General features: G+C 44.5%; 1 protein-coding gene across 1 annotated transcript; it reads left to right on the top strand.

Annotated features, from left to right (window-relative positions):
• The first annotated feature begins 769 nt into the window (after positions 1 to 769).
• gjd1b (gap junction protein delta 1b) lies at positions 770 to 20,673 on the top strand. The gene is made up of 2 exons (XM_027021726.3): positions 770 to 1,970; positions 14,378 to 20,673. Exons 1-2 carry the CDS (start codon positions 1,900 to 1,902, stop codon positions 15,222 to 15,224), a joined length of 918 nt encoding a protein of 305 aa, XP_026877527.1. The 5' UTR covers positions 770 to 1,899; the 3' UTR covers positions 15,225 to 20,673.
• Positions 20,674 to 20,968: the final 295 nt, after the last annotated feature.

Raw genomic sequence — 20,968 nt, 5'->3', positions numbered from 1 at the left:
TTTGGGAAGGGGTAATTGATTCCAAGACATTAGTTTAAACATTAGTTACCATTCTGGGGCGTGTGAGTTCTGTTACCCTGTCTTGGCTGATGGAGAAAGGCAAAGCTAATTATCATGTAATCATTTGGGGCAGGGTTAATCCTTCACCTAAACACCTAAAGCATTCCCCTGTCAGACCATCACTCAACTCAGATTAATAAGACAGGCCTTGGATTATACAGCCACAAATGCCTGATCTGATTTCAGATTATCTGGGTTATATGGACGGAGGTGATCCCAGAGTTGCTGGAATTTCTGTAAGATTTATCAGAATTATTTCTAAAATGTGTTGCATAGTATGAATAGTTTATTAATTCCACTTTTAGGTCTGGCGGTGTAGCTCCTTCCATAAATACTCCGTTCTCCATAACGGAATAAGGGTTCCCCCGAGTCGGATGTTTGCTCTGGAATCTGGTACGTTAACGGGCTGCTCAGAGCCGGTGTAGTGCTCGATACTCCACAGACTCACTTAAGGTACACAAACGTCATTCCAAGCACGAACCCTGCTCCTCCTGCCTTGGGCTGGCCAGCTCGGACTCCCAGCTGACCCTGGTCCTGGTGCCTACGCCGGGTCCGAGCGATAGCCTACCTTCAACCCTGACTTCAGATCAGCCTGGTCGTCTGATGGACATTTATACACCGTAGTCCTCTGGTCCTTTGGCCTGTCTGTCTGTGTATCTCGGTTCAGCTTGTTCTGCCTTTTGTGTGTGTGTGAGTGGTGAGGAACAGGCGGAAGATGACAGCTGAAACAGGAAATGCATTTAAAAGAAGAAAAAAGAAAAATACAAGCTATCACTGCACTGGCAGAGATGTGTAGCTTACATGAACAATTCGAGCTTGTTTACCAGTAGAGAGAGAGAGGGAGAGAGAGAGAGAGGGAGGACAGCTCTCGGCTTGCCTGTGGTGACAGAGCGCGCAAAAGCGAGTGAAGCAGAGGAGAGGAATAGAGGAGGGCAGGAACTGTTAGAGTGTGGGCGAGAGAGGTTCACAGTGACAGAGGGATCAGAGAGGGAGAGAGAGAGAGCAACCAGCAGGAAAGGGAAAATAACGAAGGAAAAAGAAAACAAAAAGCACAGGATGTAGAAGAGGGAAAAAACTGGCTCGATACACCACCGGTCGCCTGCACTGGATAAACCCTGGAAAGCCAGCAGGAGAGACACGCCGGGAGTAATTGTGCATGGTGTGCGTGTGTGAGTGTGTGTGTGTGTGTGTGTGTGTGTGTGTGTGCGTGCGTGTGTGTGTGTATGAAATCGTCCAGATGTGTGCGCGATGTTCAAGTGACAGAGCCCTAGCTAATCCCGAGAGCGAGAGCGAATGCTGTTGATTATGCGCTGCTGGAGTCGTCTGGTCATCATGGCTGGCAGATTACAGCAGATGAAGGGGATGAGCGTGTGCCGTGTGCGTGTAGCGTGTGCATGTAGCGTGTGCTGTGACAGCAGGCTAGGAGGAATGCCCCCAGTCACCGTGCACACGTGCTGAGGGTCCCCAGGGAGCAGAAGGGCATTGTGGGCCGTGTAGGTGAGGACAGAGGAGGTGTAGTGGCTTCTGAGGGCAAGACAGTGGGAGGTGCTCAGGTCCCGCCTTCCACAAGCGTTCATCACCACAGAGCGAGCACGGTGCCTGGTTTGGACAGGCCGGGTGGGTCACGAAGAAACATGGGAGCTCGGGGCATCTCCATCCTGAGGAGCTGGTGGTAGGACCAGGCTGTTCTAACTCTGCCCTCTGTACCATTCTAACTCCACCCTGACTCTGCTTTGACTCCGGCCTGACTCTGACCATCGTGACCCTGTGGTCTGAGTGGAGCCCCGGCGTGGACTGTGACGTGGACGCGTGCTTCCCGGACGTCTCCAGCGGACAGCCATGGGGGAGTGGACCATCCTGGAACGTCTCCTAGAGGCTGCTGTCCAGCAGCACTCCACTATGATTGGAAGGTAAGGATGTTCGTCCCTGTGCGTTTGTGTTGCACTGGACAGAACCTTTGCTGCAGTGTCTGTCTCCGTTATCAGCAGTTCTGAACATTCTGTGGGTGAGTGTGTTGCTTCTCTAGATGAGCTCATTCTTGTTGGGTGAGTCCTACCACAGGACAGACTTTAAATCAGCTGTGACGAAACCAAAGTCTAGATCTAGAAAATCTAGATTGGCCATGGCCATGACCTGAGCTGTGTTCATGCAACACTCTACTGTTGGAACTCCTGTGTACTCTGTTACCATGGTGTGCTCTGTTACCATGGTTTCTGGCAGAGAGAGTGACCTCCTGCCCCTGCGTACTGTGTTACCCCCGCGTGCTCTGTTACCCCTGCATGCTCTGTTACCATGGTTTCAGGTATAGAGAGCCACCTCCTGCCTGATCGTATGCTGCTGGGTTTTTAATTCAATGGACCAAAGGCCAGTGGACACAGGATCAGGTCAGACCCAGGAACCTGTGATCTACTGGCCGTGATGCCAGCACACGTTCAGGAGAAGATGGCTTCAGTCAAGGACCGTGAAAATAAGATGGAACGCTGATTTTTCACAAACCAGGAGCCTACCAAGCAGAATGCTCAGTTTCCTGTCTTTTGTTGAACTCTTCCTATACCTGTCATCTTCCAGCACTGCTGTTTCTGATTCGTCAGAATTCCTCCTGCCACACCTTTTGTTGTAGTGCAGAGAATTTTCCCTTTTCCCTTCAGGTTTATAGTTAGAATATTCCTGCTCTGGCACGTCCCTAAATGTCTGTGTGGAAAATAAGGACCATTCACTTTTGATCTGTTCTGTTATGATTGTAAAACTTGCAGTTATTTCAGCATAACGATATGGGGTAGTGTACCTAGAGATGCCATGCCCACAAAGAGAGTCACAGCATTAACCCTCACATAGAGTCACAGCATTAACCCTCACATAGAGTCACAGCATTAACCCTCACATACAGTCATAGCATTAACCCTCACATACAGTCATAACATTAACCCTCGCATACAGTCATAACATTAACCCTCGCATACAGTCATAACATTAACCCTCATATAGAGTCACAGCATTAACCCTCACATACAGAGTCATAGCATTAACCCTCACATACAGTCATAACATTAACCCTCGCATACAGTCATAACATTAGCCCTCGCATACAGTCATAACATTAACCCTGACATACAGACTCACAGCAGTAACCCTCACATACAGATTCAGAGTATTAACCCTCGCATACAGAGTCATAACATTAATCCTCGCATGCAGAGTCACAGCATTAACCCTCGGATACAGAGTCATAACATTAATGGCCCTAGACAGGAGCACCACTTACAGTTTTTTTTAACAAAACAGATGTAATTATGAGAAGCCAGAGTACACGCTGCTTCACACACACACACACACACACACACACACACACACTGTTCCACATATAGGATCCTTGTGGCTCCTTGTGTGTGTGTGGTGTGTGTGTGTGTGTGTTTGCTCTCTCTCTGGTTTCTGAGACTTGTCGTGAGGGACCCTGGGCCCTGCTATTTCGTGTCCAGGTGTGTTAAAAATGCCATGAGAGTGTGAATCTCTGGTGTGTGTCGAGAGAGACCGCATCCTCTCAGAAGAAACGCACAGGCTGTACGGCTCAGGCAACTGTAGCAGGCCTCCTATTGGCTGTCTGCTCCAGGACTCCCATTGGCTATCTACTTCAGCCCTCCCATTGGCTGTCTTCTCCAAGCCTCCCATTGGCTATCTGCTCCAGGCCTCCCATTGGCTGTCTACTCTCTACCATTTTAGGGAAGATAGAGCATGTTTCACACACGAGAAGAACTCTGCACAACCAGGAATCACTCAACTCTCCAAGTATACTCTCATACGCACGGAATTTTACATGTCAACCAAAAACATTAAAATGACTTGTAGTTTAAACAAATATGTATAGGATATGATGTCATGACAAACTATTTTAGTGGAATTTGATTTAGTGGAAAATGATAGAACACTGCATTAATGTAATGGGCAGTGACTAGGTGTTTAGTAATATCTGGCAGCTCTGTGCAGACAAAAAGAGTTGTCAGGGAGCTGGTGCAGCAGGGAGACTGTGTGGAAAGAATGTGTCCAGACGTTATTCCTTTTCTGTTTTGTTATGTCTCTGAGCCTCTACCTGCAGTGGCCAGGGAGTCTGACAACTTACACTGACTACTGACTCATGCGCTTTGATTTATGAGTTTTTATTACTTTACATAAAAGGGCTATGAGGACTTCATTTGGAGTGGGTTATGAAATGGAGACCCATGTGCAGTGAGTCCCCTGTGAGTCCTAAAATGGAGAGGGCCCTTCTGAGGGCTTGTTTATTTGAGGGAGATTAATAAGGACATTAGTCATTGCAGATGGGGTCTGAGCCATTCCACCATTGAACCAGTCTGCAGTGAGTCGTTCATATGAACCAGTCTGCAGTGAGTCGTTCATATGAACCAGTCTGCTGTGAATCATTCATATGAACCAGTCTGCTGTGAATCATTTATATGAACCAGGCTGCAGTGAATCATTCATATGAACACAAGTCTATAAAATAGACACTGGTCTTTAAAATAAACACTGGTCTTTAAAATAGACACATAGACACATGCTTTAAAATCAGCATAGATCCGAACTTTAGCAAACATTTTCACTGCAGTGCTGACAGCGATGAATCCCAGCATTTTAAAACATGCCTGTTAACTGACCTCTGAGCTGAGAGGACCTCACTGTAGTGGCAGGTCATTAGAGAAGACTACACGCTATTGACTTCTTAAGCTGCATGTACAGGATAAATATTTTACTACTGACATGATCAATTCTACTGACTACTGACATCACAACAACTACCAATAAAGCTTTATTTGGATGATTCATCAAATCACAAGACATTTTAGCAAACATGAAATAATATATTATTGTAGATGTGTGCAGGCAGGAGTGTGAGCATTCTCTTATCATCCATGCATACAGGGGTGTGTGTGTGGGCTGAGCTACACTGCTGAGGTACACAATGGATGAGGTGAAAGGCAGTTGACTAAATAGACACGCACACACACACACACACACACACACACAATCCCATCAGCTCTGTACAAGCATAGAGGAAAACAATCACACAAGAGTGATTAATGTTTTACACCAGTGCATCCATATATGTAATTATCTTTGTATGGCATAATGTATGCGTCTGTGGACTAACATGCTGATAAGCTCAGCTTGGATGTGCTGGTGTGTGTTTACAGTCACACCAAATGAAATACAAGCAATGACACAAACCCACCCACAGACATCAGAACCACAAACACTTATTCGCCATTCATATGCACACAGACACACACAACAGTCCCACAGACAGATGGTCCGCCACACATACACACCCACACACACACACACACACACAAAACAGTATGGCAGCTATATTTAAGCCCAGTGTAATGCTTGGCAGCACTGGGAACCAGAACCAGAAATCCAATATCAGCACACTCATAACACCCTTCACACACACACACACACACACACACACACACACACACACACACACACACACACACACACACACACACACACACACACTCACAACACCCTTCACACTGACACATCCACACAGTTTCACAGGATTAAACAATTAGCCTCCCATTCGCGGACACACACACACACACATGCATGGAGAGACCAAGACAACTGCAAACACAATGCTCTGTTTACTAACACGTGTGTGTCAGGCCAATTGGCCAGTCCAGTGCCAGCCCAGTAAAACATGCCATCTCAGATACACACCAACGCATGCACACACGTGTGGACTTCCTCATCACTCTGTTACACTGACTGAATTTAACATGATACATTTTACCATGAAATGAAATAGATTTTCACTCTAATACTCACATGCATACTCTGCCATGTTTTCTGTGCATACCCAGTCTATGATTGGACCATAACTGAGCTACATACACACACTGAACAAACCGTAATGATCCAAGCATCTGTGGAATGTAACCTGAACACCAGCCAGAATAATGTGAAATGTAGCTCAATAAAAAAACTAATTTCTTGTATTTAAGTACTTGTAGTTAGGTTATTGTAATTAATGCTAACCTTACACTAGAAGACTGAAAAGACTTGGGTGAACCCTAATCCTAAGCCTAACCTTAACCCTAACTCTAACCTTAACCCTAACCGAACCCTAACCCTAACCCTAACTAACCATAACCCTAACCCTAACTAACCTTAACCCTAACCCTAACCCTAACCTTAACTAACCCTAACCCTAACCCTAACCTTAACCCTAACCTTAACCCTAACCCTAACCCTAACCTTAACCCTAACTCTAACCCTAACTAACCATAACCCTAACCTTAACTAACCCTAACCCTAATCCTAACCCTAACTAACCATAACCCTAACCTTAACTAACCCTAACCCTAATCCTAACCCTAACCTTAACCCTAACTCTAACCTTAAGCCTAACTCTAACCTTAAACCTAACCCTAACCCTAACCCTAACTAACCATAACCCTAACCTTAACTAACCCTAACCCTAACACTAACCTTAACTAACCCCAACCCTAACCTTAACTAACCCCAACCCTAACCTTAACTAACCCTAACCCTAACCTGAACCCTAACCCTAACTAACCCATACCCTAACCCTTACCCTAACCCTAACCCTTACCCTATCCCAGCAGGTACTGATCATTAATGCTAACCTTACATTAGAAGTCTGAAAAGAAGTCTGACACCCTCTCACATCTAAAGACTATGGCTCATTTGTCATAAACACGCCAACATCAGACTACAGATGAACTAAACTCCAACATTACACTACATTAACTTTCAGCCAGTGGTTTTAATGTCCTATACAACTATCTGTCTTCTGTCAGATGCAGGCCTCCCAGTTATCAAACCCCCATTTATCTTCTCTCCACCATCATCTCAGCTGTCTCCTCCATCTATCATCTCTTCATCTGTCTTCTCTGTCTATCGCCTTCTCTAAGTGTGTGTCTTTGTCTTCAGAAGGTGGCAGTGTTTACTGCGTCTGCAGTGTCTACAGTGCTTCCCCTGGGCTTTTATCAGCGTACACGCAGCAGGGCCAGTCGTGCGCTCTGCTGTAGGTCCCTCCACGGCTGCTTGTTATCTCACACAGTCCACCACTCCGCCACACATTCACCTCCCCCCAACCTCCATCTCTTTGTCTGCCCGTGTGCTGTTGCCATGGCAACAGGCGCTGGAAGATGGGTGCAAGTGAGATAGAGAGGCATGATGGGGGGATTGTGGGTAACAGACTGAGAGAGCCCCTCCTCCTCCACTCGTTCTCATTCCCTCATTCCCTCATTCCACTGACTGAGTATATGCAGGGCTTCTAGCTACACTGTGCTGTACCACATATCCCATCTCTCTCTCTCACACACACACTATAATCACCACCAGTGGCCTGTGCTAATTCATTATTACTTCATGATGTAAAATGAAATTCTTCTCTCAAGATATAATGAGTATATCCACATATCTATGCATATCTATGCATATATCCACATATCCACATATCTATGCATATTTCTAGAAATATTCTACTTTCATAGAATTATTTACTTCCTTGTGTATAAAACAATTTTGTTATATTTCATATCTTATTTAACGACTGTTATTATAAAAAAAAGACATCCATTTATCAACACATTGACTAGAATACATACAAAAACAAAATAAAAATCAATTATTTATAATAAAAAGGGGGGGTGAGAGAGGGGGTGAGGGAGAAAGAGTAGGAGAAAGAGAGAGTGAGAAAGAGAATGAGAGGGAGAGGGAGAAGGAGAGAGAGGGAGAAAAAGAGAGAGGGACTGTTCTTGACACTTGATTTTAGGGTTAGATTCATTAATTTTTTTACTCAAATTCTTTTTTTAAATTTTTATTTATTGGTTTCTTTATATTGTCCTACTTTACAGATAAATATCGGCTACTATAGACTTACACTTTGTACTCTCTTTTTATTTTTAATATAATATTTTATATGTTGTAATATCAGTAATAGACAATATCATCTTAATATATAAACAGAAAGAGAGAGACAAACAGATAGAGAGAGAGACAGAAAAACAAACAGAGAGAACAAAGGCCTATGGATAGAGAATTTAGAAAAGGTGGAAAATGCTTCAAAAATGAGTCGGTGTGTGAGTAGAGGGTGTTTGTGTGTGTGTGTGTGTGTGTGTGTGTGTGAGAGAGAGAGAGAGAGAGGCACAATGTGTGTGTGTGTGTGTGTGTGTGTGAGAGAGAGCAAGAGAGAGAGAGAGGGGGGGGAGGCACAGTGTGTGTGTGTGTGTGTGTGTGTGTGTGTGTGTGTGTGTGTGTGTGTGTGTGTGAGTAGAGGGTGTGTGTGTGTGTGTGTGTGTGTGTGTGTGTGTGTGAGAGTGTGAGAGAGAGAGCGAGGGAGGCACAGTGTGTGTGTGTGTGTCTGTGTGAATAGAGGGTGTGTGTGTGTGTGTGTGTGAGAGAGAGAGAGAGGCACTGTGTGTGTGTGTGTGTGTGTGTGTGTGTGTGTGTGTGTGTGTGTGTGTGTGTGTGTGTGTGTGTGGAGGTCTGTGGGAAGGTGCCCTAACCCCATTGGTTGATCGCCCCAGCACACATAAAGGATTGTGGGATTTGTATGTCTAAGCAATTTGTGATTAATTCTCTCATTACATCATTTTTCTTTCTTTTTCTCTCTTTGTTGTTCCTTTGCTTTTATCCACATTGGCAGTTTGTTATATTTACAGATAATTTCCCCTAGTCATTTTTCACTGTGTGTGTGTGTGTGTGTGTGCGTGTGTGCGTGCGTGTGTGTGTCTGCGTGCATGCGTGTGTGTGTGCATGCATACGTGTGCGTGTGCATGCGTGGGTGCGCATGTGTGCGTGTGTGTGCGTGCATGCATTTGCATGTCTGTGTGCTTGCTTCTACCAGTGTTCTTCTGTATGGTATTTGTGCAGATTTCAGGCGGTGCTGTGTTTTCTCCTCGTCTCTCTACCTGATTTGATGTGGATTAGCTCTGACTTTGACCTGCGGGGATGTGAGACCCGCACGCAAATCCATTTTGATTTTGAATTAGGTTATGAAGGGGGTGGGGGATTGTCCAAATGCATGCAATATTTATCTGTTTATCAAGCTATATACATATATCCATATATGTTTATACAGTCTGTTTATTTAGACAGACACATGAGCACAGAAAGTTCAAATAACTTTGGGCAATAAAACTGTAGAATAACATTAGAGAAATTAGGCTTCTTAATATCTTAATTACATATAAAATTAAACAATGAAATATTAATTTCACTAACTAACCTATACATACTGACAATTCATGATTATTGCTGAAAACCCAATCAGGCACAAAGTTAACATTAAAACCACTGACAGGTGAAGTGGTTATCACGTTACAGTGACACCTGTCTAGGGCTGCGACGTATCAGACAACGTGTGAACAGGCAGTTCTTGAGGTTGATGTGTTGGTAGTAGGAAACATGGCAGGTGTAAGGATCTTAGTGCCTCTGAGCTGAACTGTTATAGCTAGACGACTGGGTCAGAGCATCTCTGAAGCAACTGCAGGTCTTGTGGGGTGGTTAGTACCTCGCAAAAATGCTCCATGGGCGTGAACCAGTGACGAGCGGTGACCCAACAGCAGGTCCTGGGAGCCCGAGGCTCTGGGATGAGGGCGGGGAGTGAAGTTTGGCCCACCAGTCCCAACACCATCACAGTTAGCTGCATATGGGGCTGTGTAGCTATAGACCAGTGTCCACACTGACCCCTGTACACCACGCTGACCTCTGTACACCACGCTGACCCCTGTACACCACGCTGACCCCTGTACACCACGCTGACCCCTGTACACCACGCTGACCTCTGTACACCACGCTGACCCCTGTACACCACGCTGACCCCTGTACACCACGCTGACCCCTGTACACAACATTGTCCCCTTTACACTGTTGAAAACTGGACATGGTCCAGTTTGAGGGAATGCTGAGCTTGTTTGCTGCTCCTCCTCTTTCTTTCTCTTATTCTCATTTTTAGCCATTTCTTTTTTCCTTCTATTGTGGTTAGTGAGTTTCTACTCTCTTTCTAAGTTGTGATCACCGGATTGTTGGTGTTTAGGTTTCTGGGCTGTTTCTGTGCAGTCCAACTGGCCTGGTAGGTGTGGGTAACTGGTGCTTGGCTAACGTGGCTTGGCTTGGTACATAGCAACAATTTTCAGACTACAGTTTGCAGATTTCTGCCTTTGGACCCAGCCAACAAAGGAATAGTAATCAATGACCTGATCACTCAGAAAACTCCGATTTGCTGCTGCTGACTGAAGACAGGAATCAGCTGGAGAAGATTTACATGTGAAGCTGCCAACCCATCTGGGTACAACCGTCTGTCACAACCTTGTGCGCATGGGAAAAGGAGAAGACTGGCTGTTGTCTATCGCAACTGACTGGAAGTCAGTGAAATGGTCTCCCATGACCACGTTTTGAGTAACTTGCTCTGCTGCTGTTAGTGTATCGCCCACCTAAACTGCTCAGACTGTTCAGTGTTTTTTTACACTGTACTCATCTATCTGTTCTGCTGTGTGTTGGTACTTGGTGATTTTAAAATACATGTTGATATTCATTGATCCTTTTCTACTAATTTCATGCTTGTTCTGGATTATTTAAACCTCACAATACAAGTAGACTTTGCACTCATAGACTGGATTTATTGAGTTCTACTGGTGTTATGAATGTTAATGTTTCTGGTTGTGTTAGTATTGTTTCATCCTGATCAGACGTTCGGTGAATGCAGCCTTAGGGGTCCCACCATGAAGTCTTTAGAGAGAGAGGCTGTCACTTGTCCTGATATTAAGACTATTCATCCTCATTCCTTTTTCTGTCTCTTTTCAAGCTTCAAGTCTTTCTGATTTTTGTTGACTCTTTTGTTCTGATGTCATAGTCTCACAGTGTAGTGCTGCGGTTTCTAACCTTTTTTAAGAAATATGCCCCTGTAAAAACAAAATTAGTTCCCCATATTCCACCAGCCAGTGTCACAAACACCTCTGTGGGAAAACTGGCCTCACTGTCCATGAAGACATATACAGTCACCATATTTGAGTATAGAGCAACTATAATGCTCCTCCTGCAGTAACAGGCCCACAACATTTAGGACCTCTGACAAACACCTCAACCCCCTTCCTGCACATCACTAGTATTACTGAGCTTTCTTATGCTTCTTCAGTGATAAAGTCAGTAACATCTATCCTACTCTTCTAAATCATCCTCTGTAATCCCTCTTAATAAATGTAGAAGTTTCACCAGCACAGATCTACTCCTGCCTCTGAAGGCACTACAGTCACACGCTTCATCGTGCCAGCTAGACCCGCCCCTGCCACTTGTCTCCAGGCCTCTGTGCATGCAGCCTCTACTCTAGTTGCAAGCCTGTCTGCTGGTTTTGTTCCTTCTGCTCTCAAGGTTGCAGCTGTTGCACAGATTATGAAGAAACCCAGCCTTGACCCCACTTCTCGTAACAGCTATAGACCCATATCCAACCTTTCATAGCTGAAGTTATGGAAATAGTGATAGACATTTCCAGTTTGACATTTCCTCACTGACTCTATGAGCCTTTTCTATCTGGATTTCACACACCTCATAGTAATGAAACTGACCTCCTGACCCCTGATGCTGGAGACCTAAATGTTCTCTTCCTACTTGATCTAATAGCGTCTTTCAGTACTGTTAATAACATCTTCTCCCTTCTTTTGGTATTACATGGGTAGCTTTATGGATTGGATCAGGTCAAACCTTTTGGACAGAAACAGTTTGTTTCTGTGGAGAAACAAAAGTCATTCACGGCCTCCATCACTTACGGTGTGGCCCAAGGACCAGTTCTTGGCCCCCTCATTTTTATTATTTGCATGTTGACTATTGGACAAATTATCCCTAAGCATTGTTATGCAGAAGACATTCAAAAATATCTTCGTGCCAAATACACTGTCACTCCTAATAGCCCTTCTACTACCTCCATTTGGTAAAGTGTTCACTCTGAAAGAGTGAGAATTTTATTAAATAAATTACTGATAAAACTGAAATTATGCTAGTAGGCCTGGAATCTATTACAACTGAAGGTGTGACTGTGAATTCCACTAAGGTCTGACATCAATTTTGATTCTAGACTTTCCCAAGTCCCATAAATCATCTCTCTGTCACGGAACGTTTGCCTCCCGCGAGTCACGTGGTTGGGCCAGCTACGTGTAGTGGGAGGATCTGTTTGTGGCCACACCTGCACCTTGTTTGTTTGTATGTACTTAAAGCTGTGTCGAGCGTGTGCAGAGCGTTGGTCATTGTGGATGTAACGTGTTAATGTTAATGTTCATGTTCGTTTCGTCAATTGTTAATCGCATTCGTGTTTGTCGTCTGTGTTTATTGTTAAGCGTGTCCTGTTCGTGTTTATCGTGTGTAATACGTGTGAGTGCAGAAGTCATTATATGTAAATAAATGTTTGTCCAAGTTGCTGGAGTCTGTGCGTCCTGCCCCTCCTTCGGCACTCGAGCCACCACACGTTACACTCTCACTATATCTGCATTCTTTCATCTCTGGAATATTGCCTGTCTTCACCCTTTTTTGAATATTAATGATGTTAAAATTCTGGTCCATGTCTTCATGAGAGCTCCCATATAAATTTCCTCTTTATAGGAAAGGAATTCCTGCTAAATGTCTTTACAAACTTTAATACCTTGTGAACTCTGCTAGAGTACTGACACAGAGATCTGTTCATATTCCTCCTGTCCTCCATTAGTTTACCTGTCTCATCTTATATTAAATATAAAATCCTCTTTCTCACTTTCAAAGATCTAGATGGCCTTGCTGTGGTTTATCTTTCTGAACTCCTTCATCTTCATAAACCTTCTCACACTATTAGGTCTTCTGGCAGTGATCTCCTCACTCTTCCTCATACTCTTCTTTCTTTTATAGGTGGCTAGGTTGATAGTCACTGCTACCTACTTTCTTTGTTTTTGTCTTCTCTGTACTGGTTCTCAGCCCAATATTTCTGGTATTCTGTTCTAGATCTGATGTGACTCTCTGCAGATCTTTGTCATTTTCATCCAATAAAATGGTATCATTGGCAAAGTCCAGATTGGTCAGTCTTACATGATGACAAGATGACATTGGTCAATCTTAAATGACTACATCCTGAGTCTAGATTGGTCAGTTGTACATGATGACAGCCTGAATCCAGATCGGTCAGTCTTACATGATGACATGATGACATGATGACATCGGTCAGTCTTACATGATGACATCCTACATCAGCTGTTGCAAGGACATCTGTGTTCCCACTAGGATGCGCATTAAATACAATAAAGACAAGCATTGGTTTAATGCCATGCTGAAACAGCTGTGCCAATCCAAAAAGGAAGCGTACAGAAATGGGGATCAGTCACAGTATAATCAAGCAAGGAAGAACCTGAATGAAGAAATCAAAGCAGCCAAGAAAAACACATCTAACAAACTACGCAGGATGAGGATCTACTTCCTGTGTCAGCTGAGAAAGTTCAACCTGCCCCAGGAGCTGATGGTCCAGTTCTATACTGCTATCATAGAGTCTGTCATCACCACATCTATTACAGTGTGGGGCAGCTCAGCCAACAAACAGGACATCCACAGACTGCAGCACAGTATCAGGTCTGCAGAGACCACTGGGGTTATGCTGCCCACTTTGCTGGACCCGCACACTTCCAGAACCAGGAGGCGGGTGGGGAAAATTACAGCAGACCCATTATGTTGCGTTAAACATCAGCACCATGACATTCTGGTCCATTCTACATGAATGTGCTCATAGTCTGTTAAGCTGGAACTCACTGAAGTGCTCACGGTCCTTCCGTCTACGGAGTACTCTCACGGCACCGAAACCAAACTCGCACAGTCTCTCACTCATTCCTCTCCAATCTAACACTTGTACAGAAATAGTTCTGTTGGCTTCACAGTCAAGGTGTTACGTCGTGCGTTGCCATAGCAAAAAAAGAATATACAGTCTGGTTGGGAGCATGTGCTTTGCCAATTAAAAAGTGAAACATCATCACAGAATGGCGCTGATGAAGGTTACTGTGTTAACAGGATTTAATGACATGGAAGGGGCTTCTATATTTAGAACACGTGCGCGTCTATGTCAGTTCTCACTTACTAATTATGCTACTTAAGTAAATGAGCAGAAATAGCCATGAATAGAGGGAGGGCAGAAGGCTCATTTGAATAACAAAAGTCCCTAATTAGCATGTGCCATGTTGCTACCAGTGAAAAGATTACGTCAACGGAAAGCTGCTTTTGCTTTCATAACATTTCTTTATTGTTTTTATCTCTCTCTCTCTCTATCTATCTATCTCTCTCTCTCTAGGATCCTACTGACAGTGGTGGTGATCTTCCGGATTCTGATTGTAGCTATTGTGGGTGAAACTGTGTACGAGGATGAGCAGACCATGTTCATATGTAACACCCTGCAGCCGGGCTGCAACCAGGCGTGCTACGACAAGGCCTTCCCCATCTCGCACATACGCTACTGGGTGTTCCAGATCATTCTGGTGTGCACACCCAGCCTGTGCTTCATTACCTACTCCGTGCACCAGTCTGCAAAGCAGCGGGACCGACGCTACTCCTTCCTCTACCCCTTGGTGGAGAAGGAGCACAACCGCGACAGCGTCCGCAAAGTCCGCCACATCAATGGTCTCCTGCTACAGCAGCCTGATAGCAGCGGCGGGGGGAAGGATGAGCCAGAGTGCCTGGAGGTGAAGGAGATCCCCAACGCGCTGCGCGGCCTCACTCATAGCAAGAACGCCAAGACGCGGCAGCAGGAGGGCATCTCACGCTTCTACATAATCCAGGTGGTGTTCCGGAACGCACTGGAGATCGGCTTCCTGGCTGGCCAGTACTTCCTGTACGGCTTCAGCGTGCAGGGCATCTTCGAGTGCGACCGTTATCCCTGCCTGAAGGAGGTGGAGTGCTACGTGTCACGGCCCACGGAGAAGACCGTCTTCCTGGTGTTCATGTTTGCCGTGAGCGGCATCTGCGTGGTGCTCAACCTGGCTGAGCTCAACCACCTGGGCTGGAGGAAGATCAAGACAGCCATCCGTGGCGTGCAGGCGCGCAGGAAGTCCATCGGCGAGATCCGCAAGAAGGACGTGGCTCATCTCCCACAGCCACCCAACATGGGCAGGACCCAATCCAGTGAATCAGCTTACGTCTGACCCCCCCCACCCCCCCCCACCCCAGTAAGTGCGGAGCTGGGCACCAAGCCCACGAGGTGGAAGGGACTAGGGCAGTCCCTGCATGAATGTTTACAGTAAGGGAGAGGGAGTGGCCATGCCCCCATTTCCACAAACCACTCCTTCCCTCGCACTGCCTTGTGTTTGAATGAGAGGGAAATACGCATGCTATCGGGGGATGGTGAGGGACCAGTGAAGACACACCCTGGACAGGTCTGGAGAGCATCAACCGAAAGGGCCAGGGGATGACAGAGAAGTGGACAGGCCATCAGGGAAAGGAGACAGATGTCCAAGGCAACTCACATCTTGAACAACAACTTCCATCAGATCTTCAAACTGCTCCAAATTCTGTTAGTGTGTGTCAGGGAGAGGAGAGATGGTCTGCGTCTCCATTTCTGCCACAGATCACTGCCACGTATCACTGCCACGGATCACCGCCACGGATCACTGCCATGGATCACTGTCCTCTGGTAGCAGGAGGAAGGCCCGTTCATATTTGGGCTTCTGTCACTGAACTGCAGGTTCTACATTTTACGACCTTCCGTGTTGGTGGTGTAGCAGATGTTAGCTTTGCCAACCTGGAAAACAGCAACGTCTCATCACGAGAGTGGCCCATGCCCAAGCCACTCCCTCAAGACCCTCCCCTAAACTCATCACTGTCTTTGTTCTCACCCAGGTTCCCCCCATCCTGTGTGGTTGAGAGAGAGAAAGAGAGAGTGAAGAAGAAAGAGAGAGAGGGAGAGAAAAAGAGAAAGGAAGAAAGAAAGATTGATCAAGAAAAAGAGAGAGATTGTGGGTTTACAAGAAAAAATGGGAGATAAGTTAAACAAAAGTATAAAAAGGATTTTAAAGAATCTTCTGATTCAATTATATATTTAGTATTTAGTTACAAAATCATGATGTACACAGAGACATTTATTGGGAGATGAGGTAATGGCTCAAAATATAATTTATGCATATTTACAAATAAATATAGGTGATTATAAGGGTTATCTTTCTAACTGCATTGAAATTATGGGAGAAAAGGAAAGAAGGTGTTTACAAAGGCATGCAGAGTGGATGAAATGTGCTGTTCATCGTGAGGTTATTTCAAAAGCAAAAGAGAATTTACTTTGTGGACTTTTGAAAATATCATTTGCTGGTTTTCTTCTGTGTATCATGGTGGTCTGCATGGCTTTGGAAGCAAAAGTGTGTGAGAGGAAGCATGTATGTGTATGTGCACGCTATGAGAGGCAGGGCAGAGCTGAGGGGGAGGGTCTCATTGTGGGAAGGGCGGAGTGTAGTGGGTATGGGGCGGGGTTTAGTTGGCATGGGGGCGGAGTGTAGTTGATATGGGGGTGGAGTGTAGTGGACATGGAGGTGGAGGCACACACACATGTTCAGACAGAATGAGCCATAAGAGCTGGAGTTTGCATCCCCCTTACCTGTCATGCACAGACAGAGCAGATGCACACATCACTGACACAGACCAGAGACAAGACATCAGACAAACTATAGACAGATAGAGAGATGAGAAGAGAGAGAGATGGAGAGAGAGAGAGAGAGACAGAGAGATGGAGAGAGAGAGAGAGAGAGAGAGAGAGAGAGAGAGAGAGAGAGATTTAGAGATTCAGACAGACCCGTGTTCTCTCTCTGTGTACTACACAGAACCCTTCGAGGAGAGGAAGTGTTTATGTTGGAGCAGAACTCATAAACACAGGCAGTGGGAGAAACCCCATCATTAAACAAGCAGACATATCTGCTCCCATCACCACGGCAACTGTCAGACTGGTGCATGAACAACATTACCCGTATTAAAAACAAAAACAGGAATGATTGACAATTGGGTACAATTTTAAAAAATCTCATAACCAAGTAAAAAATATATGCGTTTCTACACGTGTCCGACACAGTCTGCTCAAATTTAAAATGATGAAACTCTGTCCACTGTATTTTGGGTGGTGTAGCCTTGTCATCACACTGGGTAGTGTAGCCCTGTTCTCACACTGGGTGGTGTAGCCCTGAATGCAATTTTAGCATGAGGACAACATTCATCTCTGTTGTGAGATCTGGTCATCTCTGTCCTGAGATCTGATCATCTCTGTTCTGAGATCTGATCATGTCTGTCCTGAGATCTGGTCATCTCTGTTCTGAGATCTGATCATTTCTGTCCTGAGATCTGGTCATCTCTGTTCTGAGATCTGATCATCTCTGTCCTGAGATCTGGTCATCTCTGTTCTGAGATCTGATCATCTCTGTCCAGAGATCTTTCCCTTTAACTGATCCCTAGGCTTCAACTGTTCACCTCAGCTCAGACACTGAATGTCAGAACTGACTTCAGTCTATTATCACATCAACTTTAATGAATACATTGTTGTTGTTGTTATTATTATTATTATTATTATTATTATTATTATTATTATTATTCATTAACAGGTGACAGTTGCTTTTCTCAGTGAGCTTTTGTTCCACTGTCAGTCTCCTGCCTCAGTCTGTCCTGTTCTATATAAAAATTTATATGAGAAAAAAAACACACAGAACAAAAATTTATGCAAAGACCTTTTCTTTCTTTCTTTTTATTTTGCTTGTTAGTTGAGTTTTTTTTGTATAGTGCTGTAACATGAAATGTTAAGAGCTGTGTGGCATTCACATTAAGAGGGGAGTGAATATGTGTCCCCGTCCCCTGTCACTGGACTGTAGTATGCAACATTTCCTGAATGAACTGGGTTTGAAGTGAAACTATGAGGGTGACTACGTGCATGCATTGTGGTTTGTGGCTGGAAAAAGCATGTTTTGTCATTTCTTTTATAAAAAAAAAACATGAAGTTGTACACATTCCCCAAAATGAGACTTTTATGAGGTTCTTTGTGGTACTTGACAGCAAGGTTACAGCCACTTAGACAAAAACCAAGTAAAACAATTGAAAGTAGGTTGTCTCTACAATAGACTAGATAAAAAGTGCAGTATTATGACTAAATGTATGCATCATCTGATCTGCTGCACAAATCTCTTTTTATTGTTCTTTTTTGTAATATGGGAATTATTGGAGAATTTGTGTGAAGGTTTGATGCTAACAGTTTGTCACTGGCACAACACAGATATTTCTAGCAGATGTTAGAGTTGTTTTGACAGCTTTCTCGATCCTCGGGAGACATAACTGATGTGTACGTAGGCATCATCTGAGTTTTGGACTGACACTATGACCTTGCCCACTGCCACGGTTAGTCCTTCACGTCTGAGGTGAGGACATCTACTGGTGTCTCATAATGTCATCAAAGCTCTTTGAGGGAACACTGTACCAGCGTTAATGTCTACTGCACATGTGAAAATGTCTCAGGTATGTTGAAGTTTTTTATCTGACATCGGGAGTGCCATTGTGTCTCCTGATTCTACAGTGACTCAAATGTATCCTAGTAAAAGCCATCTAGGAGTCAACTGCATTTTATATGTTTCAAACACGTAACTACCAACAAATTGTGATGCTTGCAGTGTCGATGTTGTGCACCTTGTGTTAATGGTTTTGTGTGTGGGAGCAGTCATTTGTGAACAAAAAAATATTGTGATTGTCTCTGGCCTCTCAACCATGACAAAGGACATTAATCTGGACTGTAGTTATGAAACAACAAATCAGCAGTGTTCAGCACTCACTGGTGTTAATCCCTTTAAAAGAGCAGCTGATAGGTGCTAGTGCATGCGCTCTCTCGTCCTGCCAGGCCCAGTGTGGTCTCCATCATCTCCCCATAGTCCCAATCACATGCTCCATGCTAAACCAATAAGAGTCCTTCAGCAAGACTCGACATTCGCCTACCTCTGTAACGAGTCGCTCTGAATAAGAGCATCTACCAAATGTAAAATGTAATTCACCCTCTCACACTTTCCTCTGCCCTTCAGGCCTGCATCTGCATGTGTGGTCATATTTCAGCGAACATTGCTGAACTGGCCAGGTTTCTAAATTGTTTGCTCTTGCTGGACTGCCGTCAAGTTGGTTCCTGTGCTCTGGGTAGTAATGACTCCTTTTTTCACTCCTGATGTCCTTTTGAACATTGACTTTAGATCAGCATCTGGGCCTTGCTGTACTGATCCAGAAGGCTGTGCTTCTCCACGCCTGCAAAAGAGTCCATGCTCATAACACGACAGCACAGCGCAGCTCCATAAACACTGGCATAGGATTTGGAAAAGGCACAAGATCTGTGGATTCTTCCTTCCCGTGGTTTTGTCTCAGCAGAACATATGACGTGTAACTACAGGGCCATGTTTTAACACACATATTACTAACCTGTGCATGTTAATGACTTTGAATGCACAGAGAACAGTACAGGAAGTCAGGGTATGTTCTGGTAACCAGGGTTTCAAATTTAGCTCCTTTTTCACCCCAGAAAGTGTTGACCAAGCCTCTGACCTTGAATCAGTAACTGTACTGCTGACCAAACTTGTTAGAGAAAGGGGAGAAGTTTTTAAGATCGTAATGCTGGTGTAACTGGTGTAACACCATCTATCATAATGCTGGTTTAACTGGTGTAACTGGTGTAACACCATTTTTCATAATACTGGTGTAACTGCTATAATACCATCTATTGTAATACTGGTGTAAATGGTCTAACACCATCTATCGTAATGCTGGTGTAACTGGTGTACCTGGTTTTACTCAGTGATATACTGCACTAGAACCTTTCACTTTCTCAGAGCAGCTACCATTATTCAAATGAAAATGGCAGGCAATCTAATCAAAGCCAGATCTTTACCATGAACATGGCAGGACAATCTAATCAAACCCAGAATCGAGAATAAGCCATACTAAAATCTCACTAGAGTTCAAATATGCAACTTTGGCCTGGCATTGAAACGCCCTCTTAAAGGGACCATGACACCCCTCATGCAGAGCAGGTCAGTGCTGGAACCAACACCTACTGACCATTGTGTATTTAGGGTTTCATACAGTCAGTGTGCAACCCTTTAACTCATTATATCAGTGGAATAATTACCCCACCTCGTTAAAATAGGTGCTGGGCTCTGTGCACAGGAAGCAAAGGGTCAGGAGTTTGCAGGACTTGAACAGATCTTGTGGTATATTATCTCGAAGGTTCAATGCTTGAGATCCAGCCACTCCAACCACTTACTGCAGATAAAAGAAGCTGGACAGATTCTATCTTTAGCAGACAAGTGCAGCTGCAAAGCTGACACTCGCAGTGCTGCTTGTGAAAACAGCAGCTAGGCACCGTCACACATGTGAGAGCAGGCTGGCCAAATCTGCAGAGTTTGCTGACAGATTTGGAGTCTATGAAAGTTCTTCTTCCTCCCAAACTCAGTGAGGTTCACTGCTTCTCAAGTCTTTGTTACACTTCTTCAGAATTTATGTACCCATTTCTCATTTTCAGAAGGAACTCTGCTGGTTTTTTATCCAGCTAACCTTGTATGCTGTACACGATGACTGAATAAAACACCTTGAATGTTGTATGACCTGTGATTCATCTTCAGTCTGTGTGTGTGTGTGTGTGTGTGTGTGTGTGTGTGTGTGTGTGTGTGTGTGTGTGCGCGCACGTATGCGCGTGTGTGTGTGTGTGTGTGTGTTTATTGAAGCACTGGTTTAATTTAACATCCAAGATCAACGCTGCAAGGTAAAACTGTAGTGATCATGGAACAGAACCCACTTTCACTGAACATTTCTTCTGATAGAGGAACCTTTTTCCTGATAGATGTAGCTCAGTGAAACAATAGTGAGAATTCCCAGCTGAAGGACTGAGCTGCAG

This window comes from Electrophorus electricus, chromosome 11 (genome assembly GCF_041902795.1).
Source record: "Electrophorus electricus isolate QZ-2024a chromosome 11, ASM4190279v1, whole genome shotgun sequence".
NCBI lineage: Eukaryota > Metazoa > Chordata > Actinopteri > Gymnotiformes > Gymnotidae > Electrophorus > Electrophorus electricus.
Note: the sequence above shows the minus strand (reverse complement) of the source record. Positions and strands in the feature narration are given on the sequence as shown.

Coding starts and splice junctions, on each gene's coding strand:
- gjd1b (XM_027021726.3), top strand. CDS start 1,900: ATGGGGGAGTGGACCATCCTGGAACGTCTCCTAGAGGCTGCTGTCCAG. Junction 1,971..14,377: donor CACTCCACTATGATTGGAAG/GTAAGGATGTTC, acceptor CTCTCTCTCTAG/GATCCTACTGACAGTGGTGG.